The sequence below is a fragment of the Schistocerca gregaria genome, chromosome 9 (genome assembly GCF_023897955.1).
Source record: "Schistocerca gregaria isolate iqSchGreg1 chromosome 9, iqSchGreg1.2, whole genome shotgun sequence".
NCBI lineage: Eukaryota > Metazoa > Arthropoda > Insecta > Orthoptera > Acrididae > Schistocerca > Schistocerca gregaria.
In genome coordinates this window covers 202,740,824-202,756,737 of record NC_064928.1, presented here as the reverse complement: position 1 = coordinate 202,756,737, position 15,914 = coordinate 202,740,824, and the positions used below count along the sequence as shown (strand labels likewise).

General features: G+C 41.4%; 1 protein-coding gene across 3 annotated transcripts in view; it reads left to right on the top strand.

The window, feature by feature from the left end:
* The window catches only part of LOC126292064 (uncharacterized), a 305,572-nt gene that overhangs the window by 82,361 nt on the left and 207,297 nt on the right, over positions 1–15,914 (top strand). For all 3 annotated transcript variants that reach the window (XM_049985869.1, XM_049985868.1, XM_049985870.1), the window contains exon 4: positions 1,786–1,848. In XM_049985869.1, the coding sequence (XP_049841826.1) occupies positions 1,786–1,848 (63 nt within the window). The remainder of the gene's footprint in view (positions 1–1,785; positions 1,849–15,914) is intronic.

The following is a 15,914-nucleotide window of genomic DNA, read 5'->3' as shown; positions in this document are numbered from 1 at the left end:
AACAAAAGCAAAACGAGGATAATGGAATGTATTCGAATTAAGTTGGGTGATGCTGAGGGAATTAGATTAGGAAATGAGACTCTTAAAGTAGTAAAGGAGTTTTGCTATTTGGGGAGCAAAATAACTGATGATGGTCGAAGTAGAGAGAATATAATGGCAAGGCAAGCGTTTCTGAAGATGAGACATTTGTTAACATTGAGTATAGATTTAAGTGTCAGGAAGTCGTTTCTGAAAGTATTTGTATGGAGTGTAGCCATGTATGGAAGTGAAACATGGGCAATAAATAGTTTGGACAAGAAGAGAATAGAAGCTTTCGAAATGTGCTGCTACAGAAGAATGCTGAAGATTAGATGGGTAGATCACATAACTAATGAGGAAGTACTGAATAGAATTGGGGAGAAGAGAAGTTTGTGGCACAACTTGACCAGAAGAAGGGATTGGTTGGCAGGACATGTTCTGAGGCATCAAGGGATCACCAATTTAGTATTGGAGGGCAGCGTGGAGGGTAAAAATCGTAGAGGGAGACCAAGAGATGACTACACTACGCAGATTCAGAAGGATGTAGGTTGCAGTGGGTACTGGGAGATGAAGAGGCTTGCACAGGATAGAGTAGCATGGAGAGCTGCATCAAACCAGTCTCAGGACTGAAGACCACAACAACAACAACAACAACAACAACAACAACATTATCATTTATAGTAGGAATGTTGAGGTAGAGTGCAAATAATTTAGGAGTGAAGAAAACCACTCACTGAAAATTGTAAGCATTGAGTTGTCAACAGGAGTGCATGGACCCCCCCCCTTCCCTTACGACACACACACACACACACACACACACACACACACACACACACACACACACACACACACACACTTATTCACGTTTCCACATCACCCTCATCCTGCACTGCTCTCCACTGTTGTGAAACCTGTGCATCACATACACAGCCTGTGCACTTTCCACACCTCCCTCCCACATTCCTAACCAGAAAACTGGCTGCCTCTCTATGTGTATGCCCTACCTCCCACCCCCCCACCCCCCTCGCCTCCCCCACCAAACACAACCAACCCCACCCCAGTCCACTTGCTGAACTGCAATTATGGCATTAAATGTTTGGAGCACAGAATTGTGTGTAAGGAGAGGGGGGGGGGGGGGGTGCAAGTGTGAGTATTGGCAGGATTCATTCTGAAAGTTAGCTAGTTTTCTCTCTTTTTTTGTGTGTGTATGCCTGTTGTCAATTCAAAGCTGATTTTCAGTGAGTGATCTCCTTTACTCCTAAAGTATTTATATTGTTATGTACTTTCATTGTGTTGGTGTTGTATTCTCATTTAATAACTACTGTAATTATATCACATGTACAAACAATACTCTAAAAATAGTTTACTGGATGAAATAAATTTATAGAATGAGTGGTGAACAAGTGAGTCTTATCATTTTGATCAGAATTTGTGATAAAATGCCATTTTTGTGTCCTGTATCTAAAGGCAGCTTATAAAAAAGCATCAAGGTTGTAGAGGGGAAAAAAGAGAGAAAACGTAAGTCCCCTACCAGCCAAATCACGCACACATAGAATAATTAAGACTGGCTTAGTTGTCAGTTTCCATCCAAGAATTATAAATTTGTTGAAGCTTCAGTCAAATAAAACAAAAAACAAAATTCTCCTTCGAATACAGGCTAGAATTCCCCATCCATAGATCTAGAACTTTTTGCCTACTTTCTTGTAATGTATGCTTTATTTGCTGTTTGTTCTTTGTAATTTATTTTCAATTATATTTTTCTTACAGGATAAGATTCCAGAAAAACATGGAAGTTCTGCTGATGATGAAGCTGGAATCAGTCAAGAGCCAGTAAGTAACATTAATATGAGCAATTATGTTTGTTAACTTTTGGAGGATATTTCAGAAACAATAAGTAATTTTATCAAGAAAGGAGAAAGACTAGATTACCTGTATCTGCAGCTGTTTAGTTATCCAAACATGTTTCATCAGTAACTTTCAGCCATCTTCAGTGTGTTAGAAGGTTTATTTTTTAAAATGTGACACAGTTTTCTCTAGTTTTCTGTGTTATTATTTTAAGACAAAAAGCTACAATACCTTTTAAGTGGTTGTCACTTTTAAGTACCTCGCCTAAGTCTTGAAGTCAACAGGGTTGCATTTTGTACATTTTATGGCCAATGGTTCCTTTTTTGTGTTGTTTAGAGAATGGTTTAACCTTTTTTTGTGATGTGACCACTATTTGATTTTATCAGTCTGCAATGACAATGCATCCTTCTAGCCTTTTGCTTTAGTCCACTCTCGGAGCTTTCGTGGCAGAGAGCGAAGTCACATTACCTACTGCTGCCATAACCCTTGTACTTTTAACTATGTGTGGCATGTGAGACAAATCATACGACTTATTGCTCTGTAGATGGAATTGGAAACATTTGGTGTTGGATACAGATTAAATCTTTGCTCAGAAATTTGTCTGAATAGTGATCACTGGCCTGTATTTTTTGCAAGGCATGCTTTAACTTGTCATTACTACAAAGCAATAATTAAAATCCCTTTAGCTAATTAACCACTCGTAAGATTCCGAGATCTGACTGCTGAACTGGAATATGCGTACTGCTAACAGTTCAATATGCTTGCTCCAGCTGGCTTCTCAAAAAATGTAAAAAAATCTCCTTAACAACAAAATAGGAATAGTGTTCAAAACACTGGGTCAAAACACACACTCCAAGATATCCATGTAAACAAATGAAATTTATTTTCTTGAGTTAGGTCTTGCCGAGTCTATTTTGCTCAGCTAATGGCTCCACACTTTAAGGTGCCTCTTCTTTTGAGGACCTGCTTGCTCGCCACAAGGGTCAACATACCTAGAATAACTGGAAAAAGGTACACAAAATTGCACTCGTGTACATGTTCAAGCACTTCAGGTTCTTGTAGTCTTCCCATATATGCAAAATAACTGTGTTGAGCACAAAGAATTATTAACTCTGGATTTTTTAAAATACCAACTCGACTCTACAGAGTCCACAACTTGCCAACTCAGCTGTGTGAGAGCTGCCAGTGGACTTCTTCAAATTAGTGAGCACCCAGTCACTCGACAAAACTAATTCAGCTAATCAGAATCAGGAGCTGTAATATAGACATTCCCATTGGTTTTTTTTTCTGCAAGCACTAAAAGAACTTTGTGCCAGGGTCTTCAGATGTTTCCTATCGAATGGGTGTTGGTAACTCCCAGCCATTATTCGAAATCACAAACCAGCCATGCAGGCCCCAGCACAAACCATTAGGAGAATTAGGGAATGATCAGTGTGCCATCTGCTGGCTGGGGGAAACCTTCCCCCATAAAGTGACTCTGTCATGCACGCACACAGTAGCCATCTGAAAGCACAAAAGTGAGGGCAAGAAGTTCTGTGTTACACACCTCTTGTGAACTCTACATTGTCAGTTAATAAAATCCAGAATGGATGAAACACGTTTTCAAGTCATTTATGGGAATGTAATCTGCCATGGCAATCTTCTGGCTTTACAACCTGGAAGTACTGAAGATGATACAGACACAGAAATTGTTTAGTATGTACCACTCAGAGAAGGGAATGATTGATGTGTTCTGTGTTCCGTTGCTGCTAATCATTACACAGTGATCCAAGATTTTTGTCCCACTCCTCCATCTCAGTTGTGCAAAAAGAGTGAGGCCATCCACTATTTACTATTTGGGGTGCCTGAGAGCTTCTGACCATAAGAAAATTGAAGATTTGCTGTAATAGCATGTTGGTTTGTTTTCCAACACACTGATATTATTCAGTGTAAAGGTTTAGGGCCTGCAGGCTGCTTTCTTTTGCTGAGCCATAGAAAAAAATCATCTCCTTCTATGTACATAGCCTGAAAGCTATAGTATGTTGGCTGAGGATACCTTGCACCACTTTTAGTCATTTTCTTTCTTGAGCCACTCGCAAATAGACCGAGGAAGATATGATTGACTGTATGCCTCCATGTGAACCCTGTTTTCTCTTATCTTCATGGCCCTTCTTTGAAATGTAAGTTGGTGGCAGTGTAATTGTTCTCCAATCATCTTCAAATACCATTCCTCTACTTTTTCTCGGCAGTGTTCCATGAAAAGAATTTTGCCTTCCCTCTTGGGATTCTCCTTTAAGTTCCCAAAGTAACTTCCTATTATAATTCCAAATTATTCACAGAACTTGAATTTGATGATCTCTTCACATCACTCTACTTGTGCATGGATCGAACCGACTGGTAACAAATCTAACAGCCGGCCTCTGAAATGCTCCGATGTCTTTGTTTCATCTATCCTGGTGGAGATACCAAACTCATGATCGGTACTCAATAATCAGTCACAATAGTTTTGTATATGTTGCCTCCTTTACAGATGAACCACACTTCCCAAAAATTCTCCCAATAAACTGAAGTTGACAGTTCCCCTTTGATGCTACACTCATAACATTCTCATTCCATTTCTTATCGCTTTGCAGTGTTATGCCTAGATATTTAATTGAAGTGTCTGCATCAAACACCACACTACAATTGCTGTATTTGAACATTTCGGTGTTGTTTTTCCTACTCACTGTATTAACTTACATTTTTCTACATGTAGAGCTAGCCGCCATTCATCAGATCAACTGTATACCTCTATTTCAGAACAAACTGCAACAATAAAACATGAACGAGAGAAAAAACGAAAATAAAACGTAAATTGCAAAGGAAATGCACAGTATACAGCAACAAAACACAGTGCTCATATAAACGTCTGCCAACAGCAAAAAGTGTCAAAGGCTTTAGTAAGACTATGCAATGTTCCGTAACAACGAATTGCCTCCGATGAATGCGACGTTACAACTGTTGAGATTATATTCGTTTTAGCAGTTATGAGCAGGATCAGGCGCATGTGCAGTTGAGTAGTACCTTCTCCCACTTCTGGCTACAGAAATCTGGCTGTTGACTTTGTAAGCAGTCACAGCAAGCAGCTAGATGCTACCGGGAAAAATTTTACTGGAGCGCCCAAGCTGGCAGATTCTTGCATGCGCAGCAGGCCCAGTTCTAGGAGGGGAGTGTGGGGGAAAATTCATGCTATTGAGGGAAAAAACCTTGTTTCACAGAGTGACTAGCATCCAGTGCACATTAGTCTATCGATTTTTCATATGATTTTGAAAAGCATCCCTGTCGATTTTTGAACATTTTTGAACACATTCTAAGTTGATTTCTGAATGAATCATAAGTTGATTTGTGAATGCATGCAAATTGTACATGATGTCTCTATCAGGGGAATCCTTGTCGCATTCAGAAACAAACTTTCCTACAGACAAAAGGGGCTATACGAACTGAGCGGAGTAAGGCCGAATGGATGAATGCCAACCACTATCTGATTGTGTGGCTGATTGGGTTTGTCAATGGTGAGCGTTGTTATAATTACTAGCTAAATCCATAGATTCAGACTACAGGAGTGGAAATAAACAAATAACAGGTAAAAAAGATTATGTATTACCTTCTCGGTGTATCTACGAAAATGAAATTTTACCACAAAATTTTTGGCCAGATCGCTGTACTAGTAAGGGCCAGTTGTACAGTCCTTGACTAAGCAGCTGCTTCAAATTCTATTCTGGAAGAAGAAATGTGTTGTACGAACATGTAGCAAGTCCTAACCGGAGAATAATCGTGGGATAACTAAACTTTGGCACACTTACAACCAAATAACATGTCTTACATTTCCTCGAATACACGTTTGATGCATCAGACTCTTCAGAAAGATGTGCACTACCAAATGAACATATTTTTGAAAATTCGATTTTCTAAGATTTTCGACATCCTATCTCAATTCTCGAGGGAGTGGTGGGGTATTGCACCAGTTCGAAAATATCGTAGATCTGGGGCTGATGCACAGAGCAGCCTGAGTTACAGTGGGGTAGTGGGTAGTCTCCGCATGACCCATGTTTACATTTAGTGATTTTCCTGTTTCCTCTTCGTTTACTGCTCTCACGTCAAATGAAAATTAAACAGATATCTGATTTCCACCTTTCTGACAGTTAAGCATTAATTGCCTCGCAGAACAATGAAGTTATTTTTGTTGGTTTGCTAAAGAAAGTTTCTTTTTAATTCCACACACTGTTCGCTGCATTTCAAGCGCACGATTTCAACTTGTAGCATGTACGGCATTATGCCATAATAAAGAACCAAACATGAGATAACACAGTACTGGTACACCAAGAAAATTTACATCCCGAAAACCACACTGAAAAGCTTAATATCGGGCCATGGCCTACTTAACTGGAAATATGGACATACAAATGTGCACTTCAAATGTGCACATTTTAGTATGGGTCTCGAAATTCCGTTGCTTTTGGAGTATCCTCTGATGTCTTGTTTCTTCTATGACGCAATGCACGATCTTTTAATGTTTTACATGTACAAACATAAGGGCTCCCTACGACATCATAGCTGCGCAAGCACGATGACGCCTGCCATCTGGCACTCTGTGGCAACTGCGGAAATGAACCTATTTCCAACAGGTCACAGGAAAATATTCTGAATGGTGGTTTGAAAAGTGTTACCATCAAAGTACCATTCTGGCACTTACAACGGAGCTATGTGCGATAATGTACGATGAATTTCTTAAAACACAGAGCATTTGACTCTCATTTAAAAATCAACTCTTTGATGACGAGCCATTTAGATGAATTTCAAGCCCAGAAGATCAGACATTTAAGTCGTTATCAAAAATTTTATGATCACACTTGTGTGATATATCTTAAATTCTAATACGCGCATAAAAGACCAACATTGTATGTGAAAGCTTAGCTTCTCTTGCAGCATATTAATCTTACAGACCAATATTATATGTGAAAGCTTTGCATTTTGTGTAGAAACACTATGTATATTAATTTATATCATTAACTTTTTCTGTTTGTGCGTTCGCGCTACTTAACAGTGATGTTGCTATTGACTGACTACATCACGTGTCCTAAGCTGTGAATACCCGCTTTCATTGGCTGGCGAGATCATGTGACATGAGGTATGACTGGCTTACAAAATGCGCATCACAATCTCAGTTTCAATGCTTCGGAAAGTAACGTGTGGTGTTTGGTGGTATTCGAATTTATACTTACGTAATACGAAAATATGCAGCATACATGTTGCTGCACATCAAAGATCTTTCCAAAATGAGTTTTTTTTTTTTTTTTTTTTTGCCCCACACTGTGTTTAGTTTTATAAAGTGCCGAAGTGCCGGGAAATTCTACTCCCGTGTATAAAACCATAATCATTCAAGGACTTATACAGTTCCGAGAGAAAATATACTGTTAGTTAACAGGGAAAAGGTATATTTTCACCGGGGAGAAAATATATTTTTAACCGGGAAATCCGGGAATTGTTTTTCCTTGTCCATGTATACACCCTGTATGTGAGAAAAGGGCAAGCTCAACCAAGCAGAAGCAATGCTTTCCAAATCCATGCTGATTTGTGGACATAAGATTATTTGCCTCAAAGAAATTGTGTGTATTCTAGAATATAATATACTAAAAAAATTCAACAGCAAACCAATGTTAAGAATATTAGACTGTAATTTTGTGGGTCCTTTCTTGTACCTTACTTATATATGAGAGTCACCCGCACTTTTTCCCAGTCGCTAGGGATATTGCAATGAACAAGAGATGCATGATAAATGCAAGCTAGGCAAGATACCAGTGCCCTAGAGTACTCTTTGGGATTCCACCTGGACCTGGCAGCTTATTGGTTGTCAATTCTTGCTTGGCAATTCTGGCACTTGTTTCTCAATGCCTATTACTATGTCCTCCATACAGGGTTCTGTAAGATGGTCAAACAATGATATGTTTGTATGATCCTGTATGAAAAATTTCTTACACAAAATTAAAAATTGCAGTTTCCCATTTGCTATCTTCTATTGTCGCGCCAAACTGGTCAAATAATGACTAGATAGAGTCTTGCAGCCAGTTGACAATTTTATGTAGGATCAGAATTTTCTTGGGTTCTAGGCAAAATATTTTAACCTGGTAGTTGTTTTATCCTTCATGCATTGATCGATTCACAGACACACAAATTTCTACTGACTCATCCCTGTCATCATTTGCACACTCTCTTTTGAACCAAGAATGTCTCGGTCCGGCACACAGTTTTAATCTGCCAGGAAGTTTCATATCAGCGCACACTCTGCTGCAGAGTGAAAATCCCATTCTTGAAACATCCCCCAGGCTGTGGCTAAGCCATGTCTCCGCAATATCCTTTCTTGCAGGAGTGCTAGGTCTGCAAGGTTCGCAAGAGAGCTTTTGGAAGGTAGGAGACGAGGTACTGGCAGAAGTAAAGCTGTGAGGACGGGGCGTGAGTCGTGCTTGGGTAGCTGAATTGGTAGAGTACTTGGTTGCGAAAGACAAAGGTCCCGAGTTTGATTCTCAATCCGGCACACAGTTTTAATCTCCCAGGAAGTTTCATATCAGCACACCCTCTGCTGCAGAGTGAAAATCTCATTCAAGAGTGCAACAGTCTTTGCTCTCTTAGCATATTCTGAATATTATTATTATTAAGCTACAGTTGCTGTTTTCTATTCATAATCAACTTATCCGGCACATACTTCTCCAGAGTGGGATTTGCAATCCATTTAACCTCTGGCCATAATTGCTCTATGCTAATCATACTGGAGCTAAATGATGTCCATTCATCGTGTTAGTGGGATACTAACAACTGCTTTCATGCTCTTTCTCGCAAAAATACTCACAAAGTACCGCTCCAACTTTGATAACCGGGTCCTACTGGAGGTGGTTATACAACAGGCTTTCCAAGTGCCAACATCGCCTTCTAGGCACATTTTTTGACATTGAGAAGGTCTACGTACTACTTAGAGGCATCTTATCATCGAGCAGCTTCACAAATGGTGTTTTCGTTGTTGCCTCCCTATTTTTATTCAGTCCTTCCTCACATCACAATATTTTAAGCACAGAGTTGGTGACGTCCTGTCTGATTGCTTTGAGCAAAAGAATGGTGTGCCCCAAGATAGTGTTTTAAGTGTGACTGTCTTTGCCATAGTTATTAATAGCATTACGTCCATAGTGAAAAGCTCTGTCAAGTGTTCTTTGTTTGTGGACGACTTTTCTGTTTTTGCTCTTCTTCAAGCCTAGCTAAAAGAACACGTCAGTTGCTACTATCTCTTTGATGTTTGGATGAATGGGTGCAGAAGAGTGGTTTCAAGTTTTTTGCCAAGAATTCTGTGTGTGTTCTTTTTAACTGTTCTTATTCCATTTTAAACCCTCCTGAGTTGAGGATGAGGGACACTTTCCTTACTTTCAAAGACACCGTGAGGTTCCTGGGCCTCATATTTGTCTGTAAGCTTATGCCGTTACCATATCTTCAGAAGCTGAAAAAATGGTCACTTAAGTATTTGAAAATGTCTTAGCCATAGTAAATGGGAACAGACAGGACTTGTCTGCTCTGGTTTTACAGGCCATTTGTATGATCTCGGCTCAATTAGAGGTGCACGCTGTATGGGAGAACCTCAATGCTAGACTTGGTGCACTATGAAGAGATTTGGTTGGCCACTGTTCTGAATAGAACAAGCCCCCATACCGTGCGTCCGTGCTGAGGCTGGTATACCGCCGCTTCACATCAGGCGATGGCTACTTAGGGGTGTGCCAAGCATATAAAAGACCATACACACTCACCTACTATACCATTACTCAGCCCCCACTGGAAAGGCTTTTTCGTAACACACAACAGGCAACAAGGCCCTCTGGGATTCATGCACAAGATTGCCTTCTAGAGATGGGTGTTGCTGATCTTCACATTCTACATCGCAATTGGAGCAGATTTCCACCTTGGCCTCTCCAGAGACCCAGACTTATTTTAGATATCACCAATTTAAAAAACAGATTGAATGTCAGATTTTAATCTTCAATCTCTGTTTTTTAATGTTTTAGATATGCATCACAGTTTCACTGTAGTGTACACTGATGGCTCCAAACAAGGGAATTTCCTTGGCTGTTCTGTCACCTTCCTAGCAAGGATACCGTGTTCTCATCAGCACTCTGTGTGATCCTGAAGGCACTGGAGCAGATGCTTTGTATCCGGGGCAAATGATTTCTCATCTGCTCTGATTCCCTTAGTGTCTTACAATCGTTACAGAACCTGTACCCAGCTGGGGAGTTCATATGGCAGATAATGACCAACTGTACTTGCTGCAAGCCGGCTGCGGTGGTCTCGCGGTTCTAGGCGCGCAGTCTGGAACCGTGCGACTGCTACAGTCGGAGGTTCGAATCCTGCCCCGGGCATGGATGTGTGTGATGCGCTTAGGTTAGTTAGGTTTAAGTAGTTCTAAGTTCTAGGGGACTAATGACCACAGCAGTTGAGTCCCATAGTGCTCAGAGCCATTTGAACCATTTGAACTTGCCGCAACAGCAGGGTAAGCAGATGTCATTCTGCTGGGTACTAGGTCATATAGGGATATGGGGAAATGAGCAGGCTGATTGAGCTGCCGAGGTCGCCTGTCGTGGACAGGATCTGGCACAGTGTCCTACTCTCTTGCAAGCTGTCATTTCTGCACTACACAGGAAGTTTTTGGATGAGGAATGGATGGTGGTGACAGTCAGTAAGCTGCGGTTGGGGAAGTCAACAACCTGGCCATTGTGTTACTCCAGGCAGTTGCTCAGGCAGTATGAAGTCACCCTCAAATGTCTTAGAATCGGGCACTACCCTTACACACATAGCTTTTCACTCCAACAAGAGGATCCCCCATTTTGTAATGCTTGTGACGTGCACATCTTTATTCACCATATTTTAACAGAGTACATTTTATACCATGATGCAAGAGCAAAGGATATATTGGTGAGGATCTGCCCTCTATTTTAGCTGATGATAAGACAAGTGTGACTAAGGTTTTAAAGTTTTGTTACGTGCTTGGACTCTGGCCTAACATTGTAGGGTGGGGGTTTTAGTGTGTTGCACAGTGACTGGCTCCTCTTTCTTTCCTCTTGTGGTCAGCCAACCACATCCATCTGCTCTATCGTTTTTACTCCTTACACCACTTTCATCCTGTTTAGTTATGCTTTTAACATTGACACAATACTTCGTTCCCTGCTTCTGTTTGGTTACACACATAGTTTAGACAGTTTTTATTATCTTTGTTTTCTGTGCTGTTTTACCTTCCTGTTTTGTGTATTTTATCGACACTCATTTCAATGGGTTTTTGTGGGGGTGCTGAAGACCTTTCTGTCATGTGCCCATTACAAACATCTCCATTTGTAAGAATAAACATAAAAAGTAACTCAGCTGTATAAGTGGGAGGAGAGCACAATAGATACTCAGAGTTGCGAGTAATTTACTGTACAATAACACACAGTAATATAATTGAGATTACAATAGAACTTGAACCCACAACTGGCTACCGCGTGCTTAAGATTCAGGGTCATGTGTACTCGGAGTAACTCCAAGCATCATATGACACAGAATTAGAGACTTCGTTCCCTAGTGAATGTGTACATTTCGTGGAACTTTGAAATCTTCTGCGATTAGTGATATATCAGTCGAAATGAGTAAATTTTTACAAAAAGAGAGGTTACAGTCCGTATTCCAGAATGTTGAAATTGCTCTTAGAATATTTCTATGTATTATGGCACTTATGAACTGTTCAGCAGAACACTCGTTTTTGGCTCTTAAAAGACTGAAATTGTAGCTACGTTCTACATTGTCTGATGAGAAACTGAATGCCTTGTCCATTCTTTGCATTGAAGCTGACCTCCTAACTGATAACTGTCTGAATTATGAAGATATGATCAATAACTTTTCTGCCATCAAAGCCAGATGCAAGCTTTGCTGACTGATGAGTTTGTCTATTTATTCATATTAGTTTTAAAAATTTAAGATTACAATGTGATTTTTATTATAACTTAGAGTATGTTCATTGGATTTACAAACTGAGTATTACCTGCTTATTTACAATTGCCGATGGCAGAACGCGAAACTAAACCTCGTTTACGTGCAGACATGACAGAAGGTGCCCAACAAAACTAAACAATACACGAATGACGCAGGCCGCTCGGCACTGTACAGTCAAGTCATTCTGATACTGCAGTATATTACGACTGATGCATATTCTTGGCGAATGCTGAAATGTAGAGTTATAGCGGAAATATATGTTATCGGAGAACATCTAGCTACACAGACCCTAGTGCATGTTAACTATTAGATTGGAAAAATCCCATGCTTCTTGACAAAGTGTAGTAGAACAATGCGGAAGACCCACACAGCCATACTGGGTAAGGTCCTACTGGAGATGGTTCGCCGTTGCTGTCCTCCGACCATAGTGGGGATGAATGATGATCATGAAGGCAACACAACGATACCCAGTCACCTCGGGGCAGGTGAAAATCCCTGACTTCAATGGCAGTCGAACTTGGGAACCCATGCTCAGGAAGAAGAACGTTACTGCGAGACCACAAGCTCTGGAAAACTATTAGATTATAAAACAAATTTGATTTTTCCACACTAGTCTGTAAAATTATGTAATAGCAAATCCAGTTCTGCGTTTGTTCATTTGTATTTAGTTATTAGTTTGTGCACCAAAAACTCTGTGCATGTTTGCTTCAATTTTTAGATTGTAACACAACTTTTTTATTTTAATTTTCAACTGTTTTATGTGAAAGCATGTATTAAAAGTGAATGTATAGCAAAAATTCGTTGTCTCCTACACCCTCTGCTGAATTTCATTGTGTTCGTTTTTGTTGTTGTTCAACAGAAGAATGTGTTAACACAATGCAGATTTTAATTTTTATCTACTACCGTACATCAAGTACAGTTCAGGAACCATATTATATTCTGATTGAGCCCAACTAGACCGCTGACGCATCCTTCGGAACATCGAATAGCAGAGAAACAGCTCAAAGCGCTCCCACCCATATAAAAACAAAGTTAATGTGACTTAACAAACAAAAGCGCTGGCAGGTCGATAGATACCCAAACATACACACAAAATTCAAGCTTTCGCAACCAACGGTTGCTTCTTCAGGAAAGAGGGAAGGAGAGGGAAAGGATGTGGGTTTTAAGGGAGAGGGTAAGGAGTCATTCCAATCCCGGGAAACTTTGTATGTAGAGTTTGCCAAGGTAATCCCATTCCTGATGTCCAGGTGGAGCTTCAAGGAATCCTCAGAACCTTAGGCCCCCTACAAAACCTTTCACGTGACTCCATCAACCTCCTGACCCCACCGACACCTCGCACTCCTACCTTCTACCTACTTCCTAAAATTCACAAACCCAAACATCCTGGCCGCCCCATTGTAGCTGGTTACCAAGCCCCCACAGAACGTATCTCTACCTACATAGATCAACACCTTCAACCCATTACATGCAGTATCCCATCCTTCCTCAAAGACACCAACCACTTTCTCGAACACCTGGAATCCTTACCCAGTCTGTTACCCCCGAAAACCATCTTTGTAACCATTGATGCTACTTCCCTAAACACAAATATCCCACACGTCCAGGGCCTCACTGCAGTGGAGCACTTCCTTTCACGCTGATCACCTGCCACCCTACCTAAGACCTCTTTCCTCATCACCTTAGCCAGCTTGATCCTGACCCACAACTTCTTTACTTTTGAAGGCCAGACATACCAATAATTAAAGGGAACAGCCATGGGTACCAGGATGGCCCCCTTGTATGCCAACCTGTTTATGGGTCGCGTAGAGGAAGCCGTCTTGGTTACCCAAGCCTGCCAACCCAAAGTTTGGTACAGATTTATTGATGACATCTTCATGATCGGGACTCACAGTGAAGAAGAACTCCAGAATTTCCTCTCCAACCTCAACTCCTTTGGTTCCATCAGATTCACCTGGTCCTATTCCAAATCCCATGCCATTTTCCTTGACGTTGACCTCCATCTGTCCAATGGCCAGGTTCACACATTCGTCCACATCAAACCCACCAACAAGCAACAGTACCTCCATTATGACAGCTGCCACCCATTCCATATCAAACGGTCCCTTTCCTACAGCCTAGGCCTTCGTGGCAAACAGATCTGCTCCAGTCCTGAATCCCTTAACCATTACACCAACAACCTGAAAACAGCTTTCGTATCCCACAACTACCCTCCCGACCTGGTACAGAAGCAAATAACCAGAGACACTTCCTCATCCCCTCAAACCCAGAACCTCTCACAGAAGAACCTCAAAAGTGCCCCACTTGTGACAGGATACTTCCCAGGACTGGATCAGACTCTGAATGTGGCTTTCCAGCAGGGATACAACTTCCTAAAATCCTGCCCCGAAATGAGATCCATCCTTCATGAAATCCTCCCCACTCCACCAAGAGTGTCTTTCTGCCGTCCACCTAACCTCCGTAACCTCTTGGTTCATCCCTATAAAATCCTCTGGCTCCTACCCTTGTAACCACCCCCAGTGTAAAAACTGTCCCATGCACCCTACCACCACCACCTACTCCTGTCCTGTAACCCGGAAGGTGTACATGATCAAAGGCAGAGCCACGTGTAAAGGCACCCACGTGATTTACCAACTGACCTGCCTACACTGTGACGCTTTCTATGTGGGAATGACCAGCAACAAACTGTCCATTTGCATGAATGGACACAGGCAGACAGTGTTTGTTGGTAATGAGGCTCACCCTGTGGCTAAACATGCCTTGGTGCACAGCCAGCACATCTTGGCACAGTGTTACATCGTCCGGGTTATCTCGATACTTCCCACTAACACCAACCTATCTGAACTCCGGAGATGGGAACTTGCCCTTCAATATATCCTCTCTTCCCATTATCCACCAGGCCTCAATCTCTGCTAATTTCAAGTTGCCGCCACTCATACCTCACCTGTCATTCAACATCATCTTTGCCTCTGCACTTCCGCCTCGACTGACATCTCTGCCCAAACGCTTTGCCTTTAAATATGTCTGCTTGTGTCCGTATATGTGTGGATGAATATGTGTGTGTGTGCGAGTGTATACCTATCCCTTTTTCCCCCTAAGGTAACTCTTTCCGCTCCCGGGATTGGAATAACTCCTTACCCTCTCCCTTAAAACCCACATCCTTTCATCTTTCCCTCTTCTTCCCTCTTTCCTGACAAAGCAACCGCTGGTTGCAAAAGCTCGAAATTTTGTGTGTGTGTGTTTGTGTGTTTTTTATTGTGCATATCTACCGGCGCTTTCCCGCATATATATATTGTCAGAAGTTCCATGCGGCTTTTCGCGGATGATGCTGCAGTATGCAGAGAAGTTGCAGCATTAGAAAATTGCAGCGAAATATAGGAAGAAGTGCAGCGGATAGGCACTTGGTGCATGGAATGGCAACTGATCCTTAAGACAGACAAATGTAATGTATTGCAAATACATAGAAAGAAGGATCTTTTATTGTATGATTATATGATAGCGGAACAAACACGGGTAGCAGTTACTTCTGTAAAATAATTGGGAGTATGCGTACGGAATGATTTGAAGTGGAATGAAATTAATTGTTGGTAAGGCGGATTCCAGGTTGAGATTCATTGGGAGAGTCCTTAGAAAATGTAGTCCATCAACAAAGGAGATGGCTTACAAAACACTCATTCGACCTATACTTGAGTACTGCTCATCAGTGTGGGATCCATACTAGGTCGGGTTGACAGAGGAGATAGAAGATCCAAAGAAGAGCGGTACGTTTCATCACAGGACTATTTGGTAAGGGTGATAGCGTTACGGAGGTGCTTATGAAACTCAAGTGGCAAGCTCTGCAAGAGAGGTGTTCTGCATCGTGGTGTAGCTTGCTGTCCAGGTAATGAGAGGGTGCATTTCTGGATGAGGTATCGAATATATTGCTTACCCCTACTTATGCGTCCCAAGGAGATCAAGAATGTAAAATTAGAGAGATTCAAGCACGCACGGAGGCTTTCAGACAGTCGTTCTTCCCGTGAACCATAAGCGACTGGAACAGGAAA